Source organism: Podarcis raffonei, chromosome 1, assembly GCF_027172205.1.
Source record: "Podarcis raffonei isolate rPodRaf1 chromosome 1, rPodRaf1.pri, whole genome shotgun sequence".
In the NCBI taxonomy this organism is placed as follows: domain Eukaryota; kingdom Metazoa; phylum Chordata; class Lepidosauria; order Squamata; family Lacertidae; genus Podarcis; species Podarcis raffonei.
In genome coordinates, this window is record NC_070602.1 from 70197450 (window position 1) to 70222481 (window position 25032).

Genomic DNA, 25032 nt, shown 5'->3' on the forward strand with positions numbered 1-25032 from the left:
TCACTTCCAGACAGACACGCATCCAGTATCCTATTCAAAACTTGTGCTTTTTATTTTTGTAGAATCATACAATGGTTCATAAATTATCTAGAGTTAAGGGTGAGTAGTGTGGTGGTCAAGTTTCCTGATGATACTGTTCAGAGATGTTAAAGAGATTGTGAAAAGCTCCAAAAAGACCTCTCTGAACTAAGTGAATGGGCGGTAAATGGACAAGTGAAATTCAGTGTAAACAAATTTAAAGTGATGTGCGTCAAACACAATCTTAATTTCTTATATATGCTCATGGAGTCTGAACTGGTGGTGACTGACAAGCAGTAAGACCTTGGAGTCAAAGTGAATAGCTCCATGAATGGCCCAGCGTGTGGCAGCTGTGAAGAAGGCAAATTCCATGCTAGGGATCATTAGGAAAGGATTTGACAATGAACTGCCAATATCATATTGCAATTATTCAAATCTATGGTATATATACTGTGTTTCAGGGGTCGGCAAAGTTTTTATGGCTTGGGCCGGTTCACGGTCCCGAGGATGCCGCAGTGGGCCAGAGTGTGCGCACGCACGCATGCGCAAACACTATTTCCAGCGATCCTTCCGGCGCGGAGAAGGCGTGCGCAGCTTCCTATTGGTTGCAGGAAGGCGGTCCCCTCTGCTCCGTGCCAGTTTAGCGCAGCGCATAGGAGCCAACCAAACGGGTGGCAGGATCCCTGAATGGGTGGCGGAGGTCCATGAGCTGGTTAAACGACCCCCATGGGCCACTTGTGGCGCATGGGTCTTAGGTTGCCGACCCTTGGTTCTGATCACATCTCAAAGGTCAGAAAAGGGCAACGAAAACGATCAACGCCTCTGAGGAAAGGTTGCAGTATTGAGGTGATTATGCATAGCATTATTATTATTATTATTTATTGATTTTATATACCGCCCTATACCCGCAGGTCTCAGGCATGTAGATAGAGGATAGAAAAAAGTCCTTCCCCGCCTCATAACACTAGAACTCAGGGCCATCCAATGAAACTGAATGTTAGACAATTCAGGACAGAGAAAAGAAAGCACTTCTTCACACAGTGCATAGTTGAACTATGGAACTTTCTCCCTCAAGAAGCAGTGATAATGATTTTGCTTTTCCTGATTTAAGGAATTAAAAAATAAAAACCAGAACAAGTTGTTTCAAGAAACAGGTTTATTTAATCAATGCCTTTATGACAGGAAAACAAGCTTTTTCATATAAAACAATATTCCATAGTTTCTAGAAAATGACATCTCAAGAGCAGTGGTCAGTTATTAATTCTTTGCTGCCAGTTTAGGATTTTTGGCAATACATTTTTGTAGACCAACTCACTAGAATGTATCACTACAATATGCATTTATCTCAGAGTTATGTTAACAGAATACAAATGCATGCTCTGGCATTCCTGTGTCTGCAGTGCATGCACAATGATTAGTGCTCCATTGGTTCTTCAGCCTTTTCTGCAGTTTCTTCAGCAGGTTGAGCAGTCTTGAAAAGGTAAAATAAAAATATTAAATACAATTAAAATTATGTCAGTTTTAATTGTCACTGGTAGCAAATTATAGAACAAAATCTTACAAATATAAAACCCCAGCAATATTTAATTTTAGAGGCCAAGTCAATTCTGATTTTCAATATTCCACGATTCTGCACTAAATAATTGCATAGAATCAAAATCAAATTAGGCCATGATATATCTTTTTTAATCAAATCTTTGCAACTTTAATATAATTCCCATTTAGTTCCCAAGCCTGACAGCAGTCATACTATACATGCCTGCTTTAACTGTAATTTGTTCCTCTTATTTAAAAAATGGTTCTGACGTTCCAATATAGATAAGAGTGTCCAACATAAAAAACTTTTTAGATAAACATGATTCTGTGACTGAAAAACCCAATAATGGTTGTATCAAATAATTTCATACTGGAGCCTATTAAGTGTCCTCTCATTGTCCCCATTTACAGGACAACTTCCTTAAAAAATACTTTGTGATATCCAGCTTATCTTTAGTGCCATGGCATCTGAAGGGGCTATTTTTGTTGATTCCCCCCTCCTGCAGCCGTCAGAAAATGTATTCTAGAGAGTTAGAATCTGTTCAGAACAGATTTTGAGAGCTGCTGGGGTGGTAGATAGGGAGGAGAAATCAGCAAAAGTTGTTGCCTTTCATTAGCAGATGTCTCCTGCAGGACCAATAAAATAATTACCTATTAACAATTACAAATATAATTATGGCAATTAAGACAGTTAAACATAGGCAAAGTATAGGAGTCTCATTTCTCCAGAGGTTAAATATTGGACCAGGCTTGTTAATTTAAAATAATGCCTTTTTCTAGTGCCAAAAGGACAAAAAGCATATCTCAAGAGAACTACACTGGGGACAGCTTTCCATAGAAGGGGTTGCACAACCCCGAAAGATCCTCTCCCCAATCACTACTCCTTCAAAGACAGGGAAACTAGACAAATGCCTCAGCGGAAGATTGCAGAATGTGGCCAGGTTCATTACAATTGAGGTGGGGTGAGGTGGATAGTCCCAAAAACTTTTGAGATAAAAGAAAATACCGTATTTTTCGCCCTATAGGACGCACTTTTTCCCCTCCAAAAATGAAGGGGAAATGTGTGTGCGTCCTATGGGGCGAATGCAGGCTTTCGGTGAAGCCTGGAGAGCGAGAGGGGTCGGTGTGCACCAACCCCTCTCGCTCTCCAGGCTTCGCGGACCTCTCCGCAAGCAGCGGGAGCGCTCCCGCTGCTTGCGGAGAGTTGCCTGCATGCTGAAGCCTGCGCGTGCTGAGCTCAGCACGTCCAGGCTTCGCGGACCTCTCCACAAGCAGCGGGAGCCAGCGCTGGGCTCCCACGGCTTGCAGAGAGCTGCCTGTTTGGGGGCTGGGGTCGGGGGAAGCTCGGGTGGGCCTCCCCCGCCCCAGCCCCGCGCCTGGGGGGGAAATAATTTCCCCCCCTTTATTTCCCCCCCCAAAAAAACTAGGTGCACCTTATGGGACGGTGCGTCCTATAGGGCGAAAAATACGGTAGTAGTAGCAAAACCAGAGTTTACAGAACACTAAAATCAGGTATTTTACAAAATGTTACTGTATAAGTAAATTCAATGTGTTGTATTAAATTTGCATACCTTTCTCTGGGGTCTTTCTTCAAGTCCTTCTAGGAATGGTGCTACATCATCATCATCATAAATAGTGAACTCCATGTCTTTACCAACAATCCCAATGGAAACATTCTGTTAAATGATAATTGTAAAACTAAGAAAGGCGCCACTGTCTTTCTGCAGCACAGATTATGCACATCTGTTCAAAGGGAAGTCAGGAGGATTTAGACCATTCTTTCCGAACATTGTGCCCGTGCAGAAGTCTTTGTGTTGGGCTTCTGCTGATGAGGCGGGTTAGGTAAATCCTGCCATTAAAGCAAAAGATTAGCCACCTCCATGACAGACACCAAGCAACACCTCCTGTTCATTTTAATCAGGCATCCCCATACTCGGCCCTCCAGCTGTATTGGGACTACAATTCCCATCATCCCTGACCACTGGTCCTGTTAGCCAGGGATGATGGGAGTTGTAGTCCCAAAACAGCTGGAAGGCTAAGTTTAGGGATGCCTGATTTTAATCATGATGACAAGCCAGCATAAGTGAAGCAAGGTGCACCTTAGCTGGCAAAGCATCTCACAATGTATGAATTGCTATGAAGGAGCAGTCCTGTACCCTTGTGGCCTCACAAATCAGTAAAATGACAGGATATGGAACACCACCATGGAGTAGATACAAAAGTGGCAGGTACATACAGGACATTCCCCAATATATATAAGCCTTTGATCACATACGTATGTATTTGACTGGAATAGGTCCAGAAAAACCTGCCCATCCAAGAATTCCTGCAGCAGCTCAAACATTGCCTTTATTACTTTGGCCCCAAACCCCAGAATTTCACATAGACCTGCTGTTATTCAAGCTATCCAGATAATCAGAACTAGTGTTATTATGCATACAAGTGTCTCCTTGCTAGTGCTGGTCAGTATCCAATATTAGCCATATTCAGAGCAGATCCACTTGAATCACTGGCAAATGACTTACTTGGCTATCACCTGCTATTTATAAGTAGGTAAGCACATTTCCAGTGTTTGCACAAACATGTATAAAAGTGATGCATGCAAGTGCTGTTCAAATGTAGCTGAGTTGCTTAAGCTAATGATACAGTTCAGGAGTTCTGGGTGCACTGGTAAAAGGGTTATTTTGTATCTTTTTACCTGAATAATCTTCACTACGTACAACTCTTCAGTTGTGAATTTTGGCTTCCACTTACACAAATGATAGGATTCATCCCCCTTCTGTACTGTGCTTTGCTAGACCACAAATAAAAAAAGGTTCCAGCACTTGCCTTAGTAGTCAGATCCTGTTCTGCAGGAAGAGTCTCTCTCAAGGCACGCAGACCATGCTTAACTAGCTCATTCAGATTACCTGTAAAATATGTTTTCAGTTATGACCAGTTCAGAAAATCAGTACAGTCGTACCTCCGCTTACGTATCCCTCTGGATACGTAATCTTCAGGATGCAAATGTGGCAAACCTGGAAGTATTTTTCCGGGTTTCGTCACGTGCGCATGCGCAGAAGCGCTAAGCTGTGCTGCGCACATGTGCAGAAGCAGCCCTCCAGTTGTGAATTACTCAGGATGTGGCTGCACCTCCAGAACGGATCCTGTTCGCAACCGGAGGTACCACTGTATTTCTCCGGCAAGGAAGGAGAAGTTTCAAAGCGCTGTCTCCCTCCCTCCCCATGCCTGTGATTACCAGTCAGTCTGCTCAGCAATAAACCAGGAAAACAACATGTACATGAGAAAGGGGGAGAGCAATATGTGCAAAACATCATACAGTCAAACCTCGGTTGTCGGACTATATCCATTCCAGAAGCCTGTTCGGCTTCCGAAATGTTCAACAACTGAGGCGCGGCTTCTGATTGGCTGCAGGAGCTTCCTGCACTCAAGCAGAAGCCGCATTGGACCTTCAGCTTCTGAAAAACGTTCAAAAACTGAAACACTTCCGGGTTTTTGGTGTTCAGGAGCCAAAATGTACAGTAACGGAGGCGTTTGGGAGCCTAGGTTTGACTGTAGAGTGGTACCTCGGGTTAAGTACTTAATTCGTTCTGGAGGTCTGTTCTTAACCTGAAACTGTTCTTAACCTGAAGCACCACTTTAGCTAATGGGGCCTCCTGCTGCCGCCGCACCGCAGGAGCACAATTTCTGTTCTCATCCTGAAGCAAAGTTCTTAACCCGAGGTACTATTTCTGGGTTAGCGGAGTCTGTAACCTGAAGCGTATGTAACCCAAGGTACCACTGTACTACAAATCAGATAGAGGAGACCAAACACTTACAGTCAGCAAATTCTGTCATGTGTCGCTCCAAGTAAGTTCGAGCTGACTGGGACCTAGCTCCAATGGACATTGCTTTGCAGTCAAAATAATTTGCAGAAGGACAGGTCTGGAAGATATGGGGACCCATATCCTAGTAAAACAAAGGGACATTATTTATTTACCATGAAATAGCATAAAGATATTTCCATTCTATTTTATTTCAGAAGAATGCAACATATAAAATCTGTAATTAACATATATGGGTACATATACAATTTTCAATTTTCAGGTTTCCTGACCAAAGGCCTAAAATAATACGGTGCTAATACTATACCATATGTTTCATGCCTTGCATATAGGATGAAATACAACTGATTCTCCTTGTATTGTTACTGCAGCAGTGGAGTCTTCTTATTCTTATTCTTAAATAAATTTGTATACCACCCTATACCTGTAGATCACAGGGTGGTTCACAACATAAAATTACAATACAGTCATACCTTGGAAGTCGAACGGAATCTGTTCCGGAAGTCTGTTTGACTTCCAAAACGTTCAAAAACCAAAGCGTTCAGAAGCCCCGTCGGACGTTCGGGTTCCAAAGAACGTTCACAAACCGAAGCACTCACTTCCAGGTTTGCGGTGTTCAGGAACCAAAACGTCTAAGCACCGAGGCGTTCGGGATCCAAGGTACAACTGTATAAAAAGCAGAATAAAAACAAGAACAAAAGCAAACCAATAATCCTCCCTTCCACGACACAATTAAAAGGGCATTGAATGTCAACCGGCCAAAGACCTGGTTAAAGAGAAACGTTTTCACCTGGTGCCTAAAGGTGTATAACGAAGGCACCAGGTGAACCTCCCGGGGGAGAGCATTCCACAAGCGGTGAAGAAGTGGGTTTTGCCTATTCCCCGTCCTCCATCCCCCCAAAACGTATTCTGGAGATTATGGCCTGTGACAGTATAGAATGGGGGGGGGGGAGAGGCAATCAGCAAAAATCACTTCCTATTAGTGGACACCTCCACTAGATCAAAAGGTCTTGTGCTCACAGGAGGACAGCCCTTGGACAGAACCCACTGTTTACTGCCATGTTGCTAATATAGTATCATGCTTCTTCTAGCATGAAAAACTCTCATTATACTTTAGAATAAGGTATCATCCAAGGAATATGTGATAGACAAGTATGAAAAGCAGCCTTACATCATAGCCTGCAATGAGAAGTCCGACACCATATGGCCTTCTGCCATACCGTTGTGTTGGTATCTGTGTTTCTTGGACAAGCTGAGGAATGTGTCTCAAACGGCATGCATATTTCAGTTATAAAAACATGTCTATCCCACTTTTCCACCCTCAAGGGGGCCCTAAGGCTTATAAATAGAGAGAATAGAAAGACAAGTAATGCTAAAAGCAGATAGCATTTAAAAGGAAAGCTATTAAAACCATCAGCAACACACATTTCAATTAAACACAGCCCACAAAACAGCTGAGCAGAGAAGCCCCCCACTAATCCAAATGCCTGTGAATACTCAACACAAATATTCAAGTTATATGCACCTGATTCATTGTGGCAACTACACACAAGTTATCACTTACTGCTCAAGTAACATGAACATGCAGAACCATTCAAACATTCTGAGTTATACTCAAGGGTGTCACTCAGTGGATATTAAGACCTCTGATAGCAGAAGATAATCAATTTTCAGATATATTCTCCCTCCCTCATCTGCTCTGGAGGACCTCCCAATCCTCTAGAGCAGAATTTGGGGGTTATGGGTGGGCTGGAGCTGCAGAAAATTACTTCCCTCCCAGTTTTGGTAATAGAAGCCTTACCATCAGCTGAGTAACACTGTTGAATACAACTCTTCAACTTTATCATTTGGTTTTTACCACTACCATCTGTGGCTGAAATTTTCCAGGGATCAGTGGATCCAGCACCTTTAATATTAAAGCAAAAGGTCTTCAATGACCTGCACTAGTTTAGTTCTTACACAAGTCAATACATTGATCAATACACTTATTGAAGTAGTAAGAACATTGGTCAAGAGCAGAGCATAATCTTGACAACTATGAGCGTCTCACGATAACAATCACAAAAAAAGGATACTGCTTCCAATCAGAGATACTAGTCGAGACACTGGAAGAGGTCTGTCAAATACAAATCTAGAATCCAGACACTCCTGGCGCATGAAATTGCTGCAAGATTCAAAGAGAGAAACAAAATACACCAGTAGATGGCTTGTGATGCACAGGTTTCATTCTAGGTGTAGCTTTGATCCTTGTTATGATTACTGGAGTGCCCTGCAGTAGCCCCATCTAGAGGGCATCAGCTTAGGCAAGCCGTTCAGCTACAATTATATTGCTTGGGGGTCACAGCAGCAAGCAGTGCTCAAATCTCACCTCTCCAAGAAGTTACTGGACAGAGTGTGTTTGGCCATTGTGTTTTATACGAGGTTTTAATGTTAGTTATGCTGCAAATCACTTTGGGACATTCTTCTGCATGTGAAAAGCAATGAATAATAAGAAATAGTGTTTATTCAGGCTGCAATCCTATATTCACTTACTTGGGAACAAACACCACTGAACTCAATGGCACTTACTTCTGAGTAGACATGCACAACATTGCCTGGCAAGTCACTGTTCTGCCCATTTCAGCCCCTTCCCCTGCACCCTCACAATACTGGTTACCTCTTAGCTGAATCCCAGACAATGTGTTTATAAATTTGCTTTAATTCCAGTCAATGGTACCACTGGGGTTTATATGCAATTTTATGTACTCTTAAAAGGAGGCATATAAATATTTGAAATGCACTAAAATATGTGTAATTTTATCTCTGTGCCCTATATATGAAATAAACCAATTTGCAAAATTACCATAGAAGTCTTGCATCAGCAGTAAGCCCAGCAATTGAAATACCGATATGGTTGTCAACATATAAGATTTTTTTCTGATGAGCTGCCAGCTCAGACTGTGCCCTCTAAACACAGAAAAAATAGTTGTGAGTCACACAAACATTTTGACAATGACAAGTATGGTTATAGTAACAACTGAATGGAGAGTCTTTTATCCATCCCTTCTTATGAACACATGAAGATGCGGTACACTGCCAGATGATTGGTCCAGACCAGTGGTTCCCAATTGGTGGTCCACAGACCCCAGGTCTGCATAACCCACCCAGGGGGTCTGTTGCACCATTCACATAACAAAAATTACCATAGACATATCAAAATTTTCAAAAGTAGTGGGTCCATGGCTTGGTTTTTGAAAAACGGGATCTGCAGTACTTCGCCAACTGGGAACCACTCTTCTAGGTAGCTCAGTATAGGCAACTCCCCATTTATGTTGGGGTTACATTGTGAGGCACAGCACATTTTAGTGAAATCATGTATATTTGAAGCATGACTGAAAAAGTCTGCAAACATACCATTCTGCCCCCGCCCCACTTTTGTGACGTTTTCTAATCACTTCCAGGTTTGGCGCAGTCGTGCACATATCAGACACGCCTAAAACCATCACTGCTTGTACTGTCTATCTGGCAGCAGCTCAGCAATGATTAATGGTGGGTAGTGTATTTAGAAAGGAAAAAGCACCATTATGTTCTATTATTTCCAGAGCATTTAGAATGCAGTACTTTACTTCATGGTAGTTAGGCTTACAATTGTATAATAGAGGAGTTCAGATATATTATAGAATCATAGCATTGTAGAGTTGGACAGGACCACAAGAGTCATCTAGTCCAACCCTCTGCAATGCAGGAATCTTTTCCCCAACATGGGGCTCAAACCCACGACCATGAAATTAAGAGTCTCTTGCTCTACCAACTGGGCTCTACCAGTTACAAGGATGCTTGGCAGCGGTGGGATTCAAACCCACACTTCCAGAGATACTTGCCCTATACAATAGTCCCTCTTACCACTGACATATTATTATAGTAGGAAAGAATTGCATGCATCCTCTTCTGATTTTAAAGAGGGTGAGGGATTAATTCCAAGCTTTACCCTAATGTTTACCTTTAAAGCAACTAGAACAGCATGGTTCTTTGATTTTAGTCCAACAGTTGCAGAGCCTTGCTTCACAGCCTCCATTGCATATTCAATTTGGTGAATTCGCCCCTAAAGAAGAAAACACAGATTAAAATGTTGCTCTTTTAAAACGTGCTGACTCCAGAAGTACATTGATCATATTGCATACTGCAATAAGCAACCTTCTGGCACCATTGCAACTGGGAAGGTGAAAGAGATAGAGAGAGAGAAAATACACACCAAGTTACAGTAACAAGGAACTTCTGAACTAACATAGTTAAGCGCTGCAACTTGGCTTGTATGTGCATTCTCTCCCAGCACCAAACCTTCCTTCGTTTTTTTTACTTTGGGCTGCCAGATATATTTCATTCCAAATATATATATATATGCCTTTTGTAATTCCATAGTTTACCAACCAATGGAATATAACAAATGCCTTTTTATGTTCAAGTGGAGTTAATGGCTTCACAAGACAGTGTTTGGCACATTGATACAATTATGTTCTGACCAAGCAGCCCTAAATACTTTTCACACCAAGTTAAACATAAAATACCTGAAGAATTACCATCCATTTGGCAAGGATCTCTGTTGTTCATTCACAAACAGCACATGCATACACACAAAACAAGAATTGGTATAACTGTGTACACACTAGTTCCTACAACTTTCCCTTTAAAAAAAAAGATTGAACTTTCCACAATGGCAATCAATCAAATTCATATGGAAAACTGTTTACTAGCATATTCCTTTGGCTATTAAAGTTAGGTACAAATCACTGCAATGAGTTGAGAAAAATAAATAAATAAATAAATAAATAAATAAAAATAATAATAATAATAATAATAATACCTGAGGGCTCCAAACGGTGACATCATTGTCATACTGGTTGCGAAACTAAAGTGCACAAAATAGAATCTATTAACATGAGTAGCATTATCAGCTACAAAGGTACATTATGCTTTAAATCATTTTAAAGTAAGACATAAGAACAGCCCTGTTGGTTCAGGCCAAAGGCCCATCTACTGTAGCATCCTGTTCTCACGGTGGCCAACCTGATATCTACGGGAAGCACACATGCAACACCTGAGTGCAACAGCACTCTGCCCACTTGTGATGCCCAGAAACTGTTCAAAGACATATTACCTAGGGCAGTGATGGTACAGCCAGTAGCCACAAAAATATACAGGCAGGGACAAATTTTAATTTCAAGATAAGACTGAAAAAGGTTTGTTTGTTTAAATGTGGCACTTCACAATTATTAAGGTTTGCTAAGAAGCTCAGAATGCAAAGCTAGGCATAGGGAGGAAGGGAGAAGTAAGGTAAGGTATGGGAAAGGAAGAGATTAGAATTACTCAAAGTTATTGCAAACAGTGCAGTAAGTAGCATAGGCACATGGCCTAATCATGTTATCATGGATTAGGGGTAAGAAAGAACATTTTAAAGGAGAGGAGCTTTAAAAAAATTATTCGTCATCAGCAACCCAATCCTGAACATGCTGCACAGAAACAAGTCTGACATAAATACTGAAGTCTAACACTACAATCCTGCTTCCTTAAAATCAAGGAAAGTTTTGCTTTAGATTACAATAAGAGCAGCATCATGCCTTTTTCAGCTGATCAGAGGATGAATCAACACACTACTAGACAACTGCAGAATAACAGCTTTCTACAGCATTAACTGCCCCACACTAGCCATGTTGAATCAAATGGTTTCACTTCTCTTTGAAGGGCTGCATTCAGGGTCTACAAGACATTGAAACACTTTTAAAACAAAATTCAAAACTCCTACTTGAATGAAATTTTAACAGAACACTTTTCTGCTATTTTAGTGGGGATCAAGAAAATTCTAAGATGTCTAATTCTAAATTTTATTAGAATTTTACAAGAAATTTGCAGATTAAAATTTGATAATATGAAGGTGCGTGTGAGGGCTACATGAAGGCCTATATTAATTCAAGAAATCATGCTGAAGTACATGTCTCTTGCTCATAGAATACCCGGAAGAAGTAAAACTGGAGACTGGCACCACCGGGGCTCTAAGATATTTGATACAGCCACATACCTGTTCAACTTTCACCCTGAGAAAAGTCCTCCCCCGCCACCTCAAAGTCAGAGGAAAACAATGGAGTCATGAAGCAGAATAAAATGCTGCATCATTGAGCAATGGTGAATGATTCGCTCTTTGTGCAAACTGGACATATGCTTCCTCTGGAGGTTATAGAGAAAAACTGGACGGCAAACAGTTTCTTGTCAGACATTTTATCTTGCCTGACAAGCCTGCGATTTCGAAGGGATGAGAAAGGAGTTTCGCTTTCGGTTAAGGAGGAGAGAATTTGAGATTATTATCGGGTTGAGGAGTTGGGGAAGCCATAATAGTCCCTGCATTTTAGAGAAAGGTGGATTATCTTCTTCTTTTATGGAAAAAAAATCTGAACAAACGGTGCGGGAGGGATTGATGCTGCTGCTGCCCCTTTCTTGCGGAAGGGACTTAGAGGCGCGAAAATAAGATTTGGGATCGCAGGAAAGTTTGATTTAGGGAGAAGGCGGAGGGATCAGCCAAAGAGATGCGGAGGCAGCGCTGGGAGGCTTCAGGCTCCTGAAGGCAGCAGGAGAAGAGGCACAACCTGGGCCCAGACACAACCACCACTCCGATGTGCTGACTCACCCACCTACTCCGACGAGGGAGACGCAGCCTCCCCGCGATCTCTCCCCGGGGTCCTTCTGGCTCTCCCTCCCTCCCACCCGCCGGCTCCCGATCCCCACCCGTCTCACCATGTCGGCTACTTCCCGAACACCACCACGAGCGGCTGCACCGGCGAGGGTGGCTTTGGAGAAAAAGGAGATCGATAGCTCGGCGAGCGTCGAGTGCGGGCTTCGGGACTTCCTTCCGGCTCTGGCGAGGAATCGCAGCCGATCGCTAAACCCCCGACCCAGGACGGCTCCTCCCTCTGGAACGGCGGAAGGTCGGCGCGTGCGCACTGGGTACTCGCCGCTTCGCGCTGTGAGCCGACCTGAGATCTTCGGAGGAAGGGCGGTATACACATTTAATGAAAGTATACGTAATAATAATAATAGCGACCTGCCCCATCCTTTAGCTATTGTTGTTTTCCCCCTTTTAAAATACTAACAATGCAGTACTATATGAGTCTCCTCAAAAGTAAGTCCCCTTGAATTTAATGAGATTTAGTAAAGGTAAAGGGACCCCTGACTGTTAGATCCAGTCGTGGCCGACTCTGGGGTTGCGGCGCTCATCTCGCTTTATTGGTCGAGGGAGCCAGCATACAGCTTCCGGGTCATGTGGCCAGCATGACTAAGCCGCTTCTGGCGAACCAGAGCAGCGCACAGAAACGCCGTTTACTTTTCCACCGGAGCAGTACCTATTTATCTACTTGCACTTTGATGTGCTTTTGAACTGCTAGGTTGGCAGGAGCAGGGACTCACGGGGATTTGAACCACCGACCTTCTGATCGGCAAGTCCTAGGCTCTGTGGTTTAACCCACAGCGCCACCCGCTCATCCCTTAATGAGATTTAGTCCCAGGTAAATTAGTGTGGGACTGCAACCTAGATTGACACAACTGGGCGAGTTGGTGGGAATTGTAATCCAAAATGTCTGGAGGGCACCAGGTTGGTAAAAACTGGTATACATAAAAAGCTGTGGAATTATAGAGGCAATCAGGTGGCACTCTTGGCAGCACAGAGAGTCCAGAGCAAGGCATTAGGCCAGGCACCCCCAAACATGGCCCTCCAGATGTTTGGGGACTACAACTCCCATCATCCCTAGCTAACAGCACCAATGGTCAGGGATGTTGGGAATTGTAGTCCCAAAACATCTGGAGGGCCGAGTTTGGGGGTACCTGCATTAGGCCAACCTTGCAGGAAGGCAAGTGCACTCTGTTGATGGGTGGGGCCAAAACAAATGAGATGGGGCAACAATTTCAAGTCAAAGCAATTTACAGAAGCTTAAGCAGCCCAGGGAAAATATCGAGGCCTTTGCCTGGCACTGAAATTACATCAAGGTCACATACAGGACATCATACTTTAATTCTGCTGTATGCATCTCAGTTACCCCTTCTGTTGCTACACTGAAGTAACTTCCCAGAAAGAAGTTGCACATGCCTCATTCTAAGTAGTATGCCAGTGTAGTGAATAAATCATGCTATTGGTCTGTGTTGATCATCTGTAAGGATTGATGATTGTTACATCCTGATTCACCAAAATTCACCCAACAACATTTTTACACCTGGACATCAGGATTTTTCTACTACTACTATCTTACCAATAACAGTCTGAATCATATCTAATGAGAGAAAACATGGGCCCTGGCATGTGTGCACATCCCTCATTCCTACCTCCTGTCTGCGCACCCTTCTCAAGGTCTTCTTGTGAAGAAAGATACATGCATCTGTTATATCCTTCCTTTTTGCCGTAGCACATAGTCACTCTTTTGGGGGTATGAGGAAGAATGGGCACATCATTCTTTTTTTCTGTGCTCTCACGTTTGAAAGGTACTATCTCATCACTTCAGGGTAGGAGACCTGTTGAAAGAGGACAGGATTCCTGCCCTATTAAATAGTCTGAGTAGAAAAGGTACCTTGTTATGCAAGTTACACTTGCTGAAATCCTCTCTTCTGCACAAGTATTATTCTTGCTCATCTTCACAGAATAGTAACAGATCCTAGTTGTCACAAGCTATGTCCCTAAGTATAAGCATTTTTGTTACATTTTTGCCTTATGTATAAAGAGGTTTTGCTACATTTTTGGCTGTTGTGATCAAGGATATTATTAGCTCATTGCTATATTTGTTTTGTTTATTTATTAATTTATTTGTTTTGTTTATTTATTAAATTCCCATACTTCCCTTCAGCTGAGGATCATAAGGCGGTTTACAATATATTTTGACTGCCAACGCAAAAGAAAAGTTCTGATATGGAAACTTATCATTTGTCTGGAGTCTCTTTTGCTATTTGTGAGGCTTGTGTCTTTTTACCCTTGTAATTCCCTACTATACGACTAGATGGGAACTACTGCTTCAATTGCTATTTATTTAATCTATTATTTTCATTATGCCTTTGTATATTCACTCTCAGAGTTGGCAGCCTTGTTCAGCAAATAATCTTTTCTGTCTTTCATATCTTGTTTGCCAGTTGTGTTTACTCATCCATTTTTCTCTTTAGTTGTCAAGCAGCAACCACCCAAACTGCATCCTCTGTACCAAAAGCCATCTAAGGAAGCCCAGCAGATGGTCTAGCTGCTGTGAAACAAAGAGTTGCTTTCATTCTTAAATTTGTTTCCTCAGCTCTTTTCATTTGGTAACTCTGTAATAGAACATTTGACCTTTGCAAAGATCAAAATGTAAATAATGTTCTTTTCATGTTGTTCTTTAGCAACCATTTAAAAAGTCAAATAACATTAAAGTCCTTTTTTACTTTTAAAATGTTATTGCTGCCAAGATCTCTCTCCCCCTCTGCCTTGGAGTCCTTCTGTGATTTATCACAATACGCATTAGACCTGAACAGGCTTGTCAGCATCAGGTGATCAGAACTATAAAGCCCAACCCTCTGTGGTTTAACTTGGAAATAAGTCCCAGTGAAATCAATTAATCTAGGCTGTAGCCTTGCAGCAGAAGGCCCACTGGGTTCAGTGATGCTTATATCTAGATATGTATAGGATTGCAACCTTTTTCAAGGGAAAAGGGAGTTAGGGGGCAATCCTATACATTCTTACCTTAAGCCTTCTTGAACTCAATGGGTCTTTCTGCTAGGTAAACAGGAATAGGACTGCACTGATGGAAGCAATAATATGCTTTTACTTTGTCTTAAACTCAGAAGAAAACAGGTTCAGATTCAAGACCCATCAATAAAAACATGCATAGGATTGGACTAATTTACAAAAACAAACTGAAAAGGTTGTGGTTAAACTTACATAATGATAAAGTATGCACAGTATGTCACATTCAAAAAACCCAAATGATTTAATACATCTAGATTTTACTCTACAGTAAGTTGAAAACTTGCCATTGCATGAAATGTGAAAAGCCATTTCTTAGAACTTTATATTGTTTCCAAGAATATACTTATTACTGAAATACCAATAAGCATTTCTCAAACTATCTTATGGCTTCATTTTTGTGTTTTTTGTATAATTATGGTATTGGTTTTCACTTTGAAACATCTGCCTATTATGAAAATTGAACTAATGCTCAGAAAAAGTGTTGCCGATTTTAATTTAGCAACCACCCTGCTGTGAAAAACCTCACCTGATTTCTTCAGATCATGTTGCTGTGAAAGGAATGGGAGCAGAGCAGCTTTTCGGAGCTCATTTTGCAAATCTAGATCAGATAGCTAGATAAAGGTCTTGTGCTTAAATTCTGCTTGTGGTTTCCCAGCAGCTTCTGGTTGGCCACTGTGAGAACAGGATGCTGGACTAGATGGGCCATTGGCCTCATTCAGCAGGCTCTTATGGAACTACATGCACAAAATACGTTTTTAGCATGGAAGCATGCCTGGATCATGATCAATAATTCTATTTTTCTTCCCAAGATATAGATTTATGAGGCCCATCGATATTTCAGTTATGCTTCTACAGTGGAGTATACATAGCTCAGTTCCTTGTAGCAGTTCTCTGAAACACATCAATGCACTTCAAATAAATGAAAATGGTAAGCAGAAATGTTTGTAGGATCCAAGCCAAGGTGTAGTGCAAATAGAAGAAGAGCATGGGCCATGAAAAAAACATTTTTACAAAGACTGCAGTAAAGTCAGTGTTTTTCTTATCTGCCTTGGGAATTTAAAACAAGCTGCATTGGATCAGATTAAAGGGCTATCTAGTTCAGCATCCTGTTCTCAGATGCCTATGGGATGCACACAAGCATGGCATGAGTACAACAGCCCTCTCCCCCCACTCATGTTTCCCAGCAAATATAATTGTAGATAAAATGTTAAGTATAGAAAATTTAATCATCCTAGCTTATCTGGCTACAGTTCTGAATTTTTGTATACCATCATCCACTAAAGAATGTCATTTTAAAACACTGGAGAAGGCACCTGGGAGACTGTTCGGATGATGATTAAAATGTATCTGCCATTGATAAGAAACAGCTATATGCATAAGATGATAGCTGTAGATGTATGAAGTCTGTGGTACTACTTAACTTCTGATTTACAATATAGGAAATGACTTTGGTACAATATACCCAGCCAAGTTATTGTATTTCATAATATTTTTCAGAGTGAATTTTAGTTTTGGGAGTCCTGTTGACATCGTTCACATTTATTTACAGTTTGCCAACCTGCCGAATAATGCATTGGCTGCAACCGCTTTGTGTTAATTCAATTCAACATTATGTACAGCAAACATTTTCTTTGGCAGCGCCATCTTAGTCACCTCTGCTCCAAGACCATCTGCTTTGGAAGCAGAAATATGATCCTGCCTTGACAACAGCGAGACAGCTTCTGGCAATGAAACATCCTTCCTCTGCAATTGTTTTGACAGATTCCTGACTTCAGACAGTACATAATGCATGATGCCTACATTATTAGAGATTTCACTGGTGTAAAGACATTTCTGAAAACAGTGTATTTGATTTTTGTCTGTGTCCATGGAACATTGGTTACATGTAGGCAATGGTAAAATGACTACAACAGTCCTGTAGAACTTGAGACCCCTCAAGGCAACCAGACCCCACTAGTGGGGAATACTAGTGATTGACAATTCCTCTGCATTTGTAGTCCCAGACCTGCAACAGAAATAGTGTTACGGTACTGAGCCTTCAGTAAGTCACCATTCATAGCTCATAGATGATATACAATTTCATAGAATCAAATAATTGTAGAGTTGGAAGCAGTGGTGTAGCATGGCAGGGTGGGCTCACAGGGGCAGTTGCCCTGGGTGCAAAATTGTTAGGGATACAAAATTTTAACACCTGATGCTTCCTCAATACAACTGCGCGCTTCCATTGATGGGCTCTGTTGAAAACGGCTTCTCCATGAGAACCAGGAAGTGACCTCTCCTGACAATGGAATGACTCTTCTTTTCTTATCTCTGCAGCTGCAATCTCCTGGGTGATCAAATACCATTAGACAGTTGAATGCACATGCATATTCTGTCAGTTTTATAGTTTTATTGTCTTACTCTTTTTGTGAAACACTTTACAATCAAGCAGTATATAAAAGTGGTGAAATAATAATATATATAATGCAAACATTATTCAATTTTTACTTACATTTCAAGCCTATTCCACCCCAAATGTTCAGGATGGGCTAAAACATATAGAAATATATACATTAAGCTATTAAAAAGATGAAAAAATAGGCAATACAATATATCCACGATCTTTTTAGCAGTGGTCCATCAGTCGTGGAATCCTGTTACTTGGGAGGTGTTCATAGTCTTCTCATTGCTCTTTCTTCAACCTTAAGAACATTATTTTCCGGCCATGTATTGTAATGAAGATTGTACTGGTTCAATATATTAGTTTCTACTGTTTGTAACTATTGACTTGTTTTTAACAGTTTTGACTAGACTAAAGTTTTGAGAGAGTTCCTTTTAAAAGGTTGTGTGTGTGTGTGTGTGTGTGTGTGTGTGTAAATAAAAGGTCACCTTGTAAGAGTAATCTCCTTGGGATTCATGCTATCTTCAGGCAAGGGCTAGAGATAAGGGGGGGCAGGTTTGCAGAAAATTCAGAGTAAGGTGAGAACCACTTGTCTGCTGGCTTTTGTATATACATAAAAGCTAATGGCATGAAGGCACCACCATCTAAATTTGCATCCTTGGATTATCATTCTCACCCAAAGTGAATATAGAGCTGGTGGAAGAAGTGGGGTTATAAAATGGAAAGCAGATAAGTATGAAATAACCCCCCCACACCATGTCAGCTATTTCCCAGGACTATCTGAATGCTGCTCGAGCCCCCCCCCCCCGGCTGAGATTAAGCATTGAATGGTTATATAAATCAAAACTAACATTTCCCAATAGTGGCCACTCAAAGATAGTCCAGGAGCAAGATATTCTGAGCTACCTTTACAAATGGAAAGGGGGCCAGAGTGTCCTCTCTGGAATGGGCATTTGTAGGAGGGGTTCGAAAAGATTTTGTGCCTTCAAACAGTTATATTCTATGTGTTTCACCATGGCTGCCTGGGTACTAGGTGTACCAGGCAGTTTACATAAAGAGATTGGCACAGTGCCCTTCCTGAAACCTTGTATGGCTGTTGATTCTGGAGACATTTTCAGCTGAATATCATGAGTGCCAGCTAGATGTGTGACTTGGGTGACTGACACCAAATGATCAGGATTGTTTTCGTAACTGGGATAATGGCACTGTGTCCAGTCTCAAACTGACACACAGAGGTGAGTTTAGGAGAGGATTTCTTGCAGTATACTATGGACACCAGATAGAAGAGTTATGTCTATGCTTTGGCAGACCTTGGATGCTAAAATTGCAGGAATTCTGGATTGCTTTACAAATGGGGTGTGTATCAACAGAATCAAGTTTTAAGCATGGGCAGTTTGGGGGAAGAATTATTTTGCAGACAGAGAAATATAGGCACTTTTTATGCACTGTTTATGTTCTTTAGGAATACTGTCATTGAACTTCATAAAAACCTAAAAAATCTATGTATTTCAACTTTTAACACTGCTGTTAAATGGTACATAGGCTGTATTTTACAGCTACAGCACGAGAGAAGATGAGTTGTGCTACTAAAATGTTTGTAGTTTGTATTTTATACCCATAGGGGTGGAACTGCAAAATTTGTTGCTAGGTGGATATTGAGGGTGTTTTTGTTTTTAACATTGTCTCATTTTTGTCTTTGTGAGAAGGTGGTGTAGCTGAGCTCCCTGGTAGGGTCAATTTACCTGCAGAAGTGAAAATAACATCTTGTTCAAATTGGGAATAGCATTAAGAGCATTAAGATAATGGTCTTTTGAGTCCCCATCTTTAGAACATGTTGGTTTATGTGCCTAGGGAAGGGAAGTAGCAGGGTGGAACAAGGAGCTATAATCTCTGTGAGTATGGGCAGATATAGTCTGGGGAGAAACTATTCAGATCTTGTAAAAAGGGGTTGACCTTAGTAATCTTCTAGTTACTGGAGTTTACCTTAGTAATATGGTGCCCTGTGCAAGGCCAAAATGTAACACCTGCCCCCTGCCAATGCATATAAGGGACCTGCAGGTCTTTGGGAAGGAGTCGTGAGGCTCTGGCAGGTCATAGAGCCCTGACACCTCCTTCCCAAAGTTGGTCAAGTGCTAGCAAGGCTTTGGGAAGGAGGGAAGAAGACTCTAGGAGCCCTCACACCTTCTTCCTAAAGTCCAGAGCTTTGGGAAGAAGGGAAGGCGCCCCTTTGTGGAGTAACCAGTCACGCTGCCCTAAATCTGCCTCTGCTAGCTATTATAAAGCCATTATCCAGTGTCAGCTGATCCCCAGCTCACAGATATGGAGTAGCCATGTTAGTTACTCGTTCTCTGACAGTGTTATTGATAAATACCGGGTTAGTCCTGAAGAAAACATCAATAAAGGACCAGCCTGGTATGACTTGCAGAGACCTGGGTGATTTACCTTTGACCCAGCTTTGCACCCAAGGGTACTCAATCCGGCATCAGCACAGATTGGAGAGAGGGTGAGTGTCACCATCATTCATATATCTTTCACTGTCCTCATCAGGAAGCCGATCCCCTTTGTAACAGCATTTGAGGGCTTGTTCTTGGTGCTGATCCTGAAAAACAGACTAATGCAAAATATGGCAGCCACAGTGCTATTGAGGAGCAGTCTGAACACACAATTCCCATTCCAAAATGATTACACTGGTTAACAATTATTTTTCTAGGCCCAATTCAAGGAGCTTACATTTCTGCTTAAAGTCATGAATGGCCAGGGACCCCCAACCCTTAAAAAAAAACACCTCCTCACATACCAACTTGTCTAAGTCTTAAGCTGAATGGATAAGGCCCACCTGGTGGTTCTTGTGCAGGGGGATTGCACAGCGCTGTGAAATGCATAGCACTAATTTCCTACAAGGGAAAGCGCAGAATCCATAAAATGGGAGGATAACATATGGAACGTGTAAGGTGCATGTATCATTACAATTAGATGGAAATTATTTTTATGGCGAATGACCCCTAGACATGTTGCATAGCCCTACCCATTCTTGAATCCTGATAATTTATTGGGCTTTAGATTAGACCTGAAGATGGAATGAAATGGTGAAAATGACCTTTTACCGGCTGTGTCTAAAATGCTGTTTTAATGGGGGCCTAATCTAAAATCCATTTGAATCAATTGTTTTTCATAGTAAGAAGTTCTATTTGTTCCACTGCCAACACTTTAAGAGACAAAAATATTAAGCTAATAAAAGTTGTATGTTAAAAAAGAAAGGTGAAACAGAGAAGCATCCAATGTGAAGGTTTGAGAAGAAAAGTGTTACATCCCTGACGTTTGAACTGCAATTCTGTACTCATTTACCCTGGATCTATGCCCCACTGAACTCAGTGGAATGAACGGCACATGCCTATCCATTTCTACTCAGCACGGCCAGCCCAAATCTTTTTGGCATCTGAGATGAACCACAGAATGGTGCCCACCGCCCACCAGACCAGGAAAGAAGGGGTTTGAGTGAAGATCTACATCAGGAACCAAGGTGGAAAATCATATCAACCCCACCAGTCAGTTGAAAGGGAATCAAAGGCTGTCATGGGGCAGGGAGGGAAAAGGGTCCCACTCTGAACCATGCCAGGTGGGTGCAGATAGACCAGGAGACCCCAGAGGGCAGCTCCTGCCATTCCCTCCTGGGTCTGCTGTTCCCGTGGAACCTGCGGTCGCCTCACTTTGCCTCATGCTGGCCCTGCTACCCAGAAGCCAGTCCTACGGAAATCAGCGGGGCTTACTCCCCATTAAGCAGGGCGAGAACTGCAGCTTTACTGCCGATATGGTCCGAGTTCGTGCGCTGTTCGGCCTCCCGCCGCCCTCCACCTCCGACCGTTAGGATCCAATTGTCCTGGGGGGGGCGGGGGGGCGCGTGGCGGATTTTCTACTTCGTCGGTGCTTTCGGCGCCTACTGCCACGTGACTTCATGCGGCGGCGGGGCAAAACTTCGTTCGCCACACCGGACCCTCCTGAAAGTCGTTATTTCTCAGAGCGTGGAAGCGCGCGCGAACGGACCGTTGCAGCCGTTGAGCTCTGGGAGGCGACCGCGAGTTCCCTCTGAGGGAGCGCAGCAAGCGAGGGAGAAAGAGATACTTTTACCTTTCCCTCTCTCTCTCCCTCCTCCCCCCTTTTACCCACCATGCTCCGAGTCCGGACTCTCAGCCTCTGCCGTCGCCGCCGTTTGGGCTCCGCTCGCCGCCGCCGCCTCGCTCCGCGTGCCTTTCTTTCGACGAAGATGAGCGAGGCAAAGCCGGGAGGAAAGAGAAGCTGACGGCCTCCCAGCTTTTCCCGCGCGACCACCATGAGGGAAGAGAAAGAAGCCTCCCCCTCCTGCTCCCCCCTCGCTCCTCACAGGCATAACAACAAACTTGCCAGCCCGCCTCCTTCTGCCCCGGCCGGCGCGGAGCCCAGCCTGAGGAACGGCTACGTGAAGGGCCACGCCACCCCGCTGCCGCAGAGCCCGCCGCTCGCCTCTGTCTCGCTGCTCCGGGCCGCTTGCCCGCGGGGCTCCCTCTCCGTGGGGCTGGGCGCCCTGGCTGCCGCTTCGGCGGCGCTGCTGCTCTCGTGCTGGCTCGCCTGGAGCGAGGGCGAGAGGAAGGCGGCGGCCGCGGCTCCGGGGGCGCTGCTGTTGCCGCTGGCGGGACTGGGCCAGTGCCTGAGCCCGCTCTTCACCCTCGCCTGCGCTTTCTTCTTCCTCACCTGCTACCTGGCCCGGGACGAGCCCGGCGGCCCCCGGTGGCTCCTGGCGCTGCCGCTGTGCTGCCAAGCGGGGGACTTGGCGGCGCTGCTCTTCCCCTGCCGAGAGGAGGCGGCCCCCGACCCCCCGACTGCCCAACTGCAGGTGCTGGCGGGCCGGCTGCTGGCCACGCTGAGCACAGTGGCCGGGCTGACCCTCGCGCAGCGCAGCCTCGGGCACCGCAGGAGACTCCTGCTCCTGGCTTTCTCCGCCCTCGTGTGGCTGCTGTCGCTCTCCAGCCTGGGCTCTCTGGCCCCGGCCCTTAGGCCCCTGCTGTCCGGCGCCGTCGGAGTGGCGGGGTGCCTGCTGGCGCTGCTGGGCGGACCGCACTGCGCCTTCGCCTCCTGCTGCTGTTGCTCGCCCGGGCGGGAGCCCCAGCCGCACCACCAGCCCCAGCCGTCGCCGCACGACCACCGCCAGTCTCCTTACCCCAAGTCGCCGAGCGGCGCAGCAGAGGAAAAAGTGCCCGTGATCCGACCCCGGAGGAGATCCAGCTGCGTGTCTTTGGGGGAGACGTCCACCAGTTATGGGAGCTGCAAAATGTTCAGGAGACCCTCGTTGCCTTGCATTTCCAGAGAACAGGTAAGCCTTCCTCCGGCAGGGAGGTGAAGGGTAACTTTTCTCTTACAGAAAACTTTAGCCTCAGCCAGGGACGCTGGAGAAAGAAGATCGCAGTTTGCTTGCTAGGCGCTCAGGCCACTAATTTTGATGCTTTAGGTTTATCTTAAATCCGGGGTGAAACTGAACATTCCGATTTGGTCTGTACTTAGAACTCTAGTCTCCTGGTATAAACTTCCAGAGAGGGAGCTGCTGAAGAAAAAGCAACAAGAGTCTTGTATGCTCTGATATTATTGGCTTTTGAGGTGCTACATGACTATTTGTTCTGCTTCCTGATATTCTACCCCTTTTGAAAACTTGCATGCTCCATGCTCAGTTACATAGGAACATAAAAATGAAACCTTATTAGAACTTTGTAACAGGACAGCAAAAATGGTGAAGTGATGTATTTTGGGTCAGTAACTTCTACAGCAAGAAAGACTTTTCAGTTGCAAAGTTAGTATGAATTTCCAGACTGAATTTCCACGCAACCATGGAGCTTTTGGAATTAGCCAGGTAGTGCCATGGAGAAGGATGGGGGAAAGTGTGAACATGCAAACAGAATTCTTTTGCCAATGAAGAGGATGTTTGTTCACAGTTTTTCATGCAGCATTGCTTATCATTTGATCCATTGAAATCCAGCAAACTGGGCAAGCTTCACTTGCTAAAAAAACAAAGGAGCATTTTAACAGAATTTGAGAGGCAACCTGTTATGCTTTGAAAACATAGAGGACTAATAATGGTTTTATGTGGCGCCAAGAAACAAGGCTGAGGAAAGAATACAGCGAATCCTGTATCAACATTAGAGAATAGGGTTTCAGTATGTTAAGCTAGTAGCATTTGTTGTATGAAAAGCTGAAATTCAGCTCTGAAGTGAGACAAAGCATTTACTGGCTGTACTGTCATAGGAAACAACTGGCATATGTAGTGTGTATGTGTGATTGAATCAAGCCATCTTTGTCAGCAGGAATTGTGCTTGAAGGGATTTTTAGTGGGCACATTTTTTTTCTATTCTTCTGTAATTTACCTTGTGCATAATACATTATCTTGCGTCAGCAAAGTGAATACACCAAATAGAAATAGTCAGATACTGGAAAAACTTCAGAGTTGACAGCTAGTATGGGATTTCCTCCTAACTGGAAAAATTGACTATCACACAAAAATTGGCCAGTAACAAATTAAGAAAGCATTTGAGGAGTTTCTATTGAACTGGCTCCACCTTATGTTGCATCAAGAAACTTATTATTAATGTGTATCCTAAGGCTGCAATTCTATGCACAAATACAGTAGTGGGAGTAAGCCCTATTGAAATCAGTAGGACTGGTTTCTGAGTAAACATATACAATATATGGTTGGGCAGTCTAGTTCTCAGACACCAAGCTTTTCTATACTGAGGTTTTGTGTGAAGTGAAAAAGCATATGGATATGCTGGAACTTAGAAATGTACTGTATGGCTGCTTAGTTTGTTTTATTGTAATGTGATTGTATTTTTTGATTAAAATCTTAAGTTCTGTGTGTCTCCAGCAAGCTGTTCTTGAACACAGTCTAAGATTTATTGCTTAGTTTTCTAAAACTTTTTGTTCATATTTACTATGATAAAGGAAATTTACATTGCATTTTTATTTTAAATAAAGTAGAAATTAACTGAAAGTATCATCTTTGTTATAGAGCATAGGATTATTAGTAGGCCTTCAGAAATAGTTTTGTAGTCAGATGTTTGAAGTAGCCTAGTAATAAATAGAGTAAATAATGTAATGTATACAGTATAAATAATAGTAAATGCCCTTTGTATATAGGGCTTTTTTAGCGTAAAACATTGCAAATAGAGGAACATGAATATTTTAAATTCCACACCTTTTTCTTTAGCTTTTTTCTTTAAACATTAAAAAACCAATTCATATTGCTCAAAAGGAGTTAATAGGTGTTGTATATCAGTTAGTAACTCTTAATGTAGCCAATTACCTTAGTATTCAGATCATGGCCTTATTATGCCAGAAGTTTGTACCAAACTAATTTTATGTAGTTTTTTAAAGTACACTCCCTTCTTTCTGCAGGGAGATTCAAGCAAGTTTAAAAAATCCATTTAATAATACAGTATATTATATTATATACATATGATCGATCTTAATGGTGCAAATATCTCTTCCTAGCTTTCTAGCCGAGACCATATAACACTGGTCCTGAGAGACCTGCA

At 43.0% G+C, this 25032-nt stretch overlaps 2 protein-coding genes and 1 long non-coding RNA gene across 3 annotated transcripts in view; 2 read left to right on the forward strand and 1 right to left on the reverse strand.

Moving 5' to 3' along the window:
- Positions 1–1156: 1156 nt before the first annotated feature.
- On the reverse strand, positions 1157–12384 carry PSMA1 (proteasome 20S subunit alpha 1). Its single transcript, XM_053392218.1, has 10 exons — positions 12141–12384; positions 10219–10263; positions 9358–9459; positions 8221–8324; positions 7454–7542; positions 6550–6620; positions 5373–5502; positions 4384–4463; positions 3126–3230; positions 1157–1489 (listed from the first exon to the last, which is right to left on the reverse strand). The coding sequence occupies exons 1-10, from the start codon at positions 12141–12143 to the stop codon at positions 1433–1435; spliced, it is 786 nt and encodes a 261-aa protein (XP_053248193.1). The 5' UTR covers positions 12144–12384; the 3' UTR covers positions 1157–1432.
- A 50-nt stretch (positions 12385–12434) lies between these two features.
- Positions 12435–14803, forward strand: LOC128415677 (uncharacterized). Its single transcript, XR_008331037.1, has 2 exons — positions 12435–12525; positions 14544–14803. It is a non-coding gene; the product is annotated as an uncharacterized LOC128415677 (long non-coding RNA).
- A 6647-nt stretch (positions 14804–21450) lies between these two features.
- Positions 21451–25032, forward strand: part of PDE3B (phosphodiesterase 3B) — a 49746-nt gene continuing 46164 nt past the window's right edge. Inside the window, exon 1 of the mRNA XM_053392238.1 lies at positions 21451–22823. Coding sequence (XP_053248213.1) covers positions 21807–22823 — 1017 coding nt within the window. The 5' untranslated portion in view covers positions 21451–21806. The remainder of the gene's footprint in view (positions 22824–25032) is intronic.

Excerpts from the sequence above, each read along its gene's own strand:
- PSMA1 (XM_053392218.1), bottom strand. Across the intron at positions 7,543-8,220 it reads GCTGATGCAAGACTTCTATG|CAATTTCATGCGCCAGGAGT; the intron begins GTAATTTTGCAA and ends TGAATCTTGCAG. Across the intron at positions 1,490-3,125 it reads AAGAAAGACCCCAGAGAAAG|ACTGCTCAACCTGCTGAAGA; the intron begins GTATGCAAATTT and ends TACCTTTTCAAG.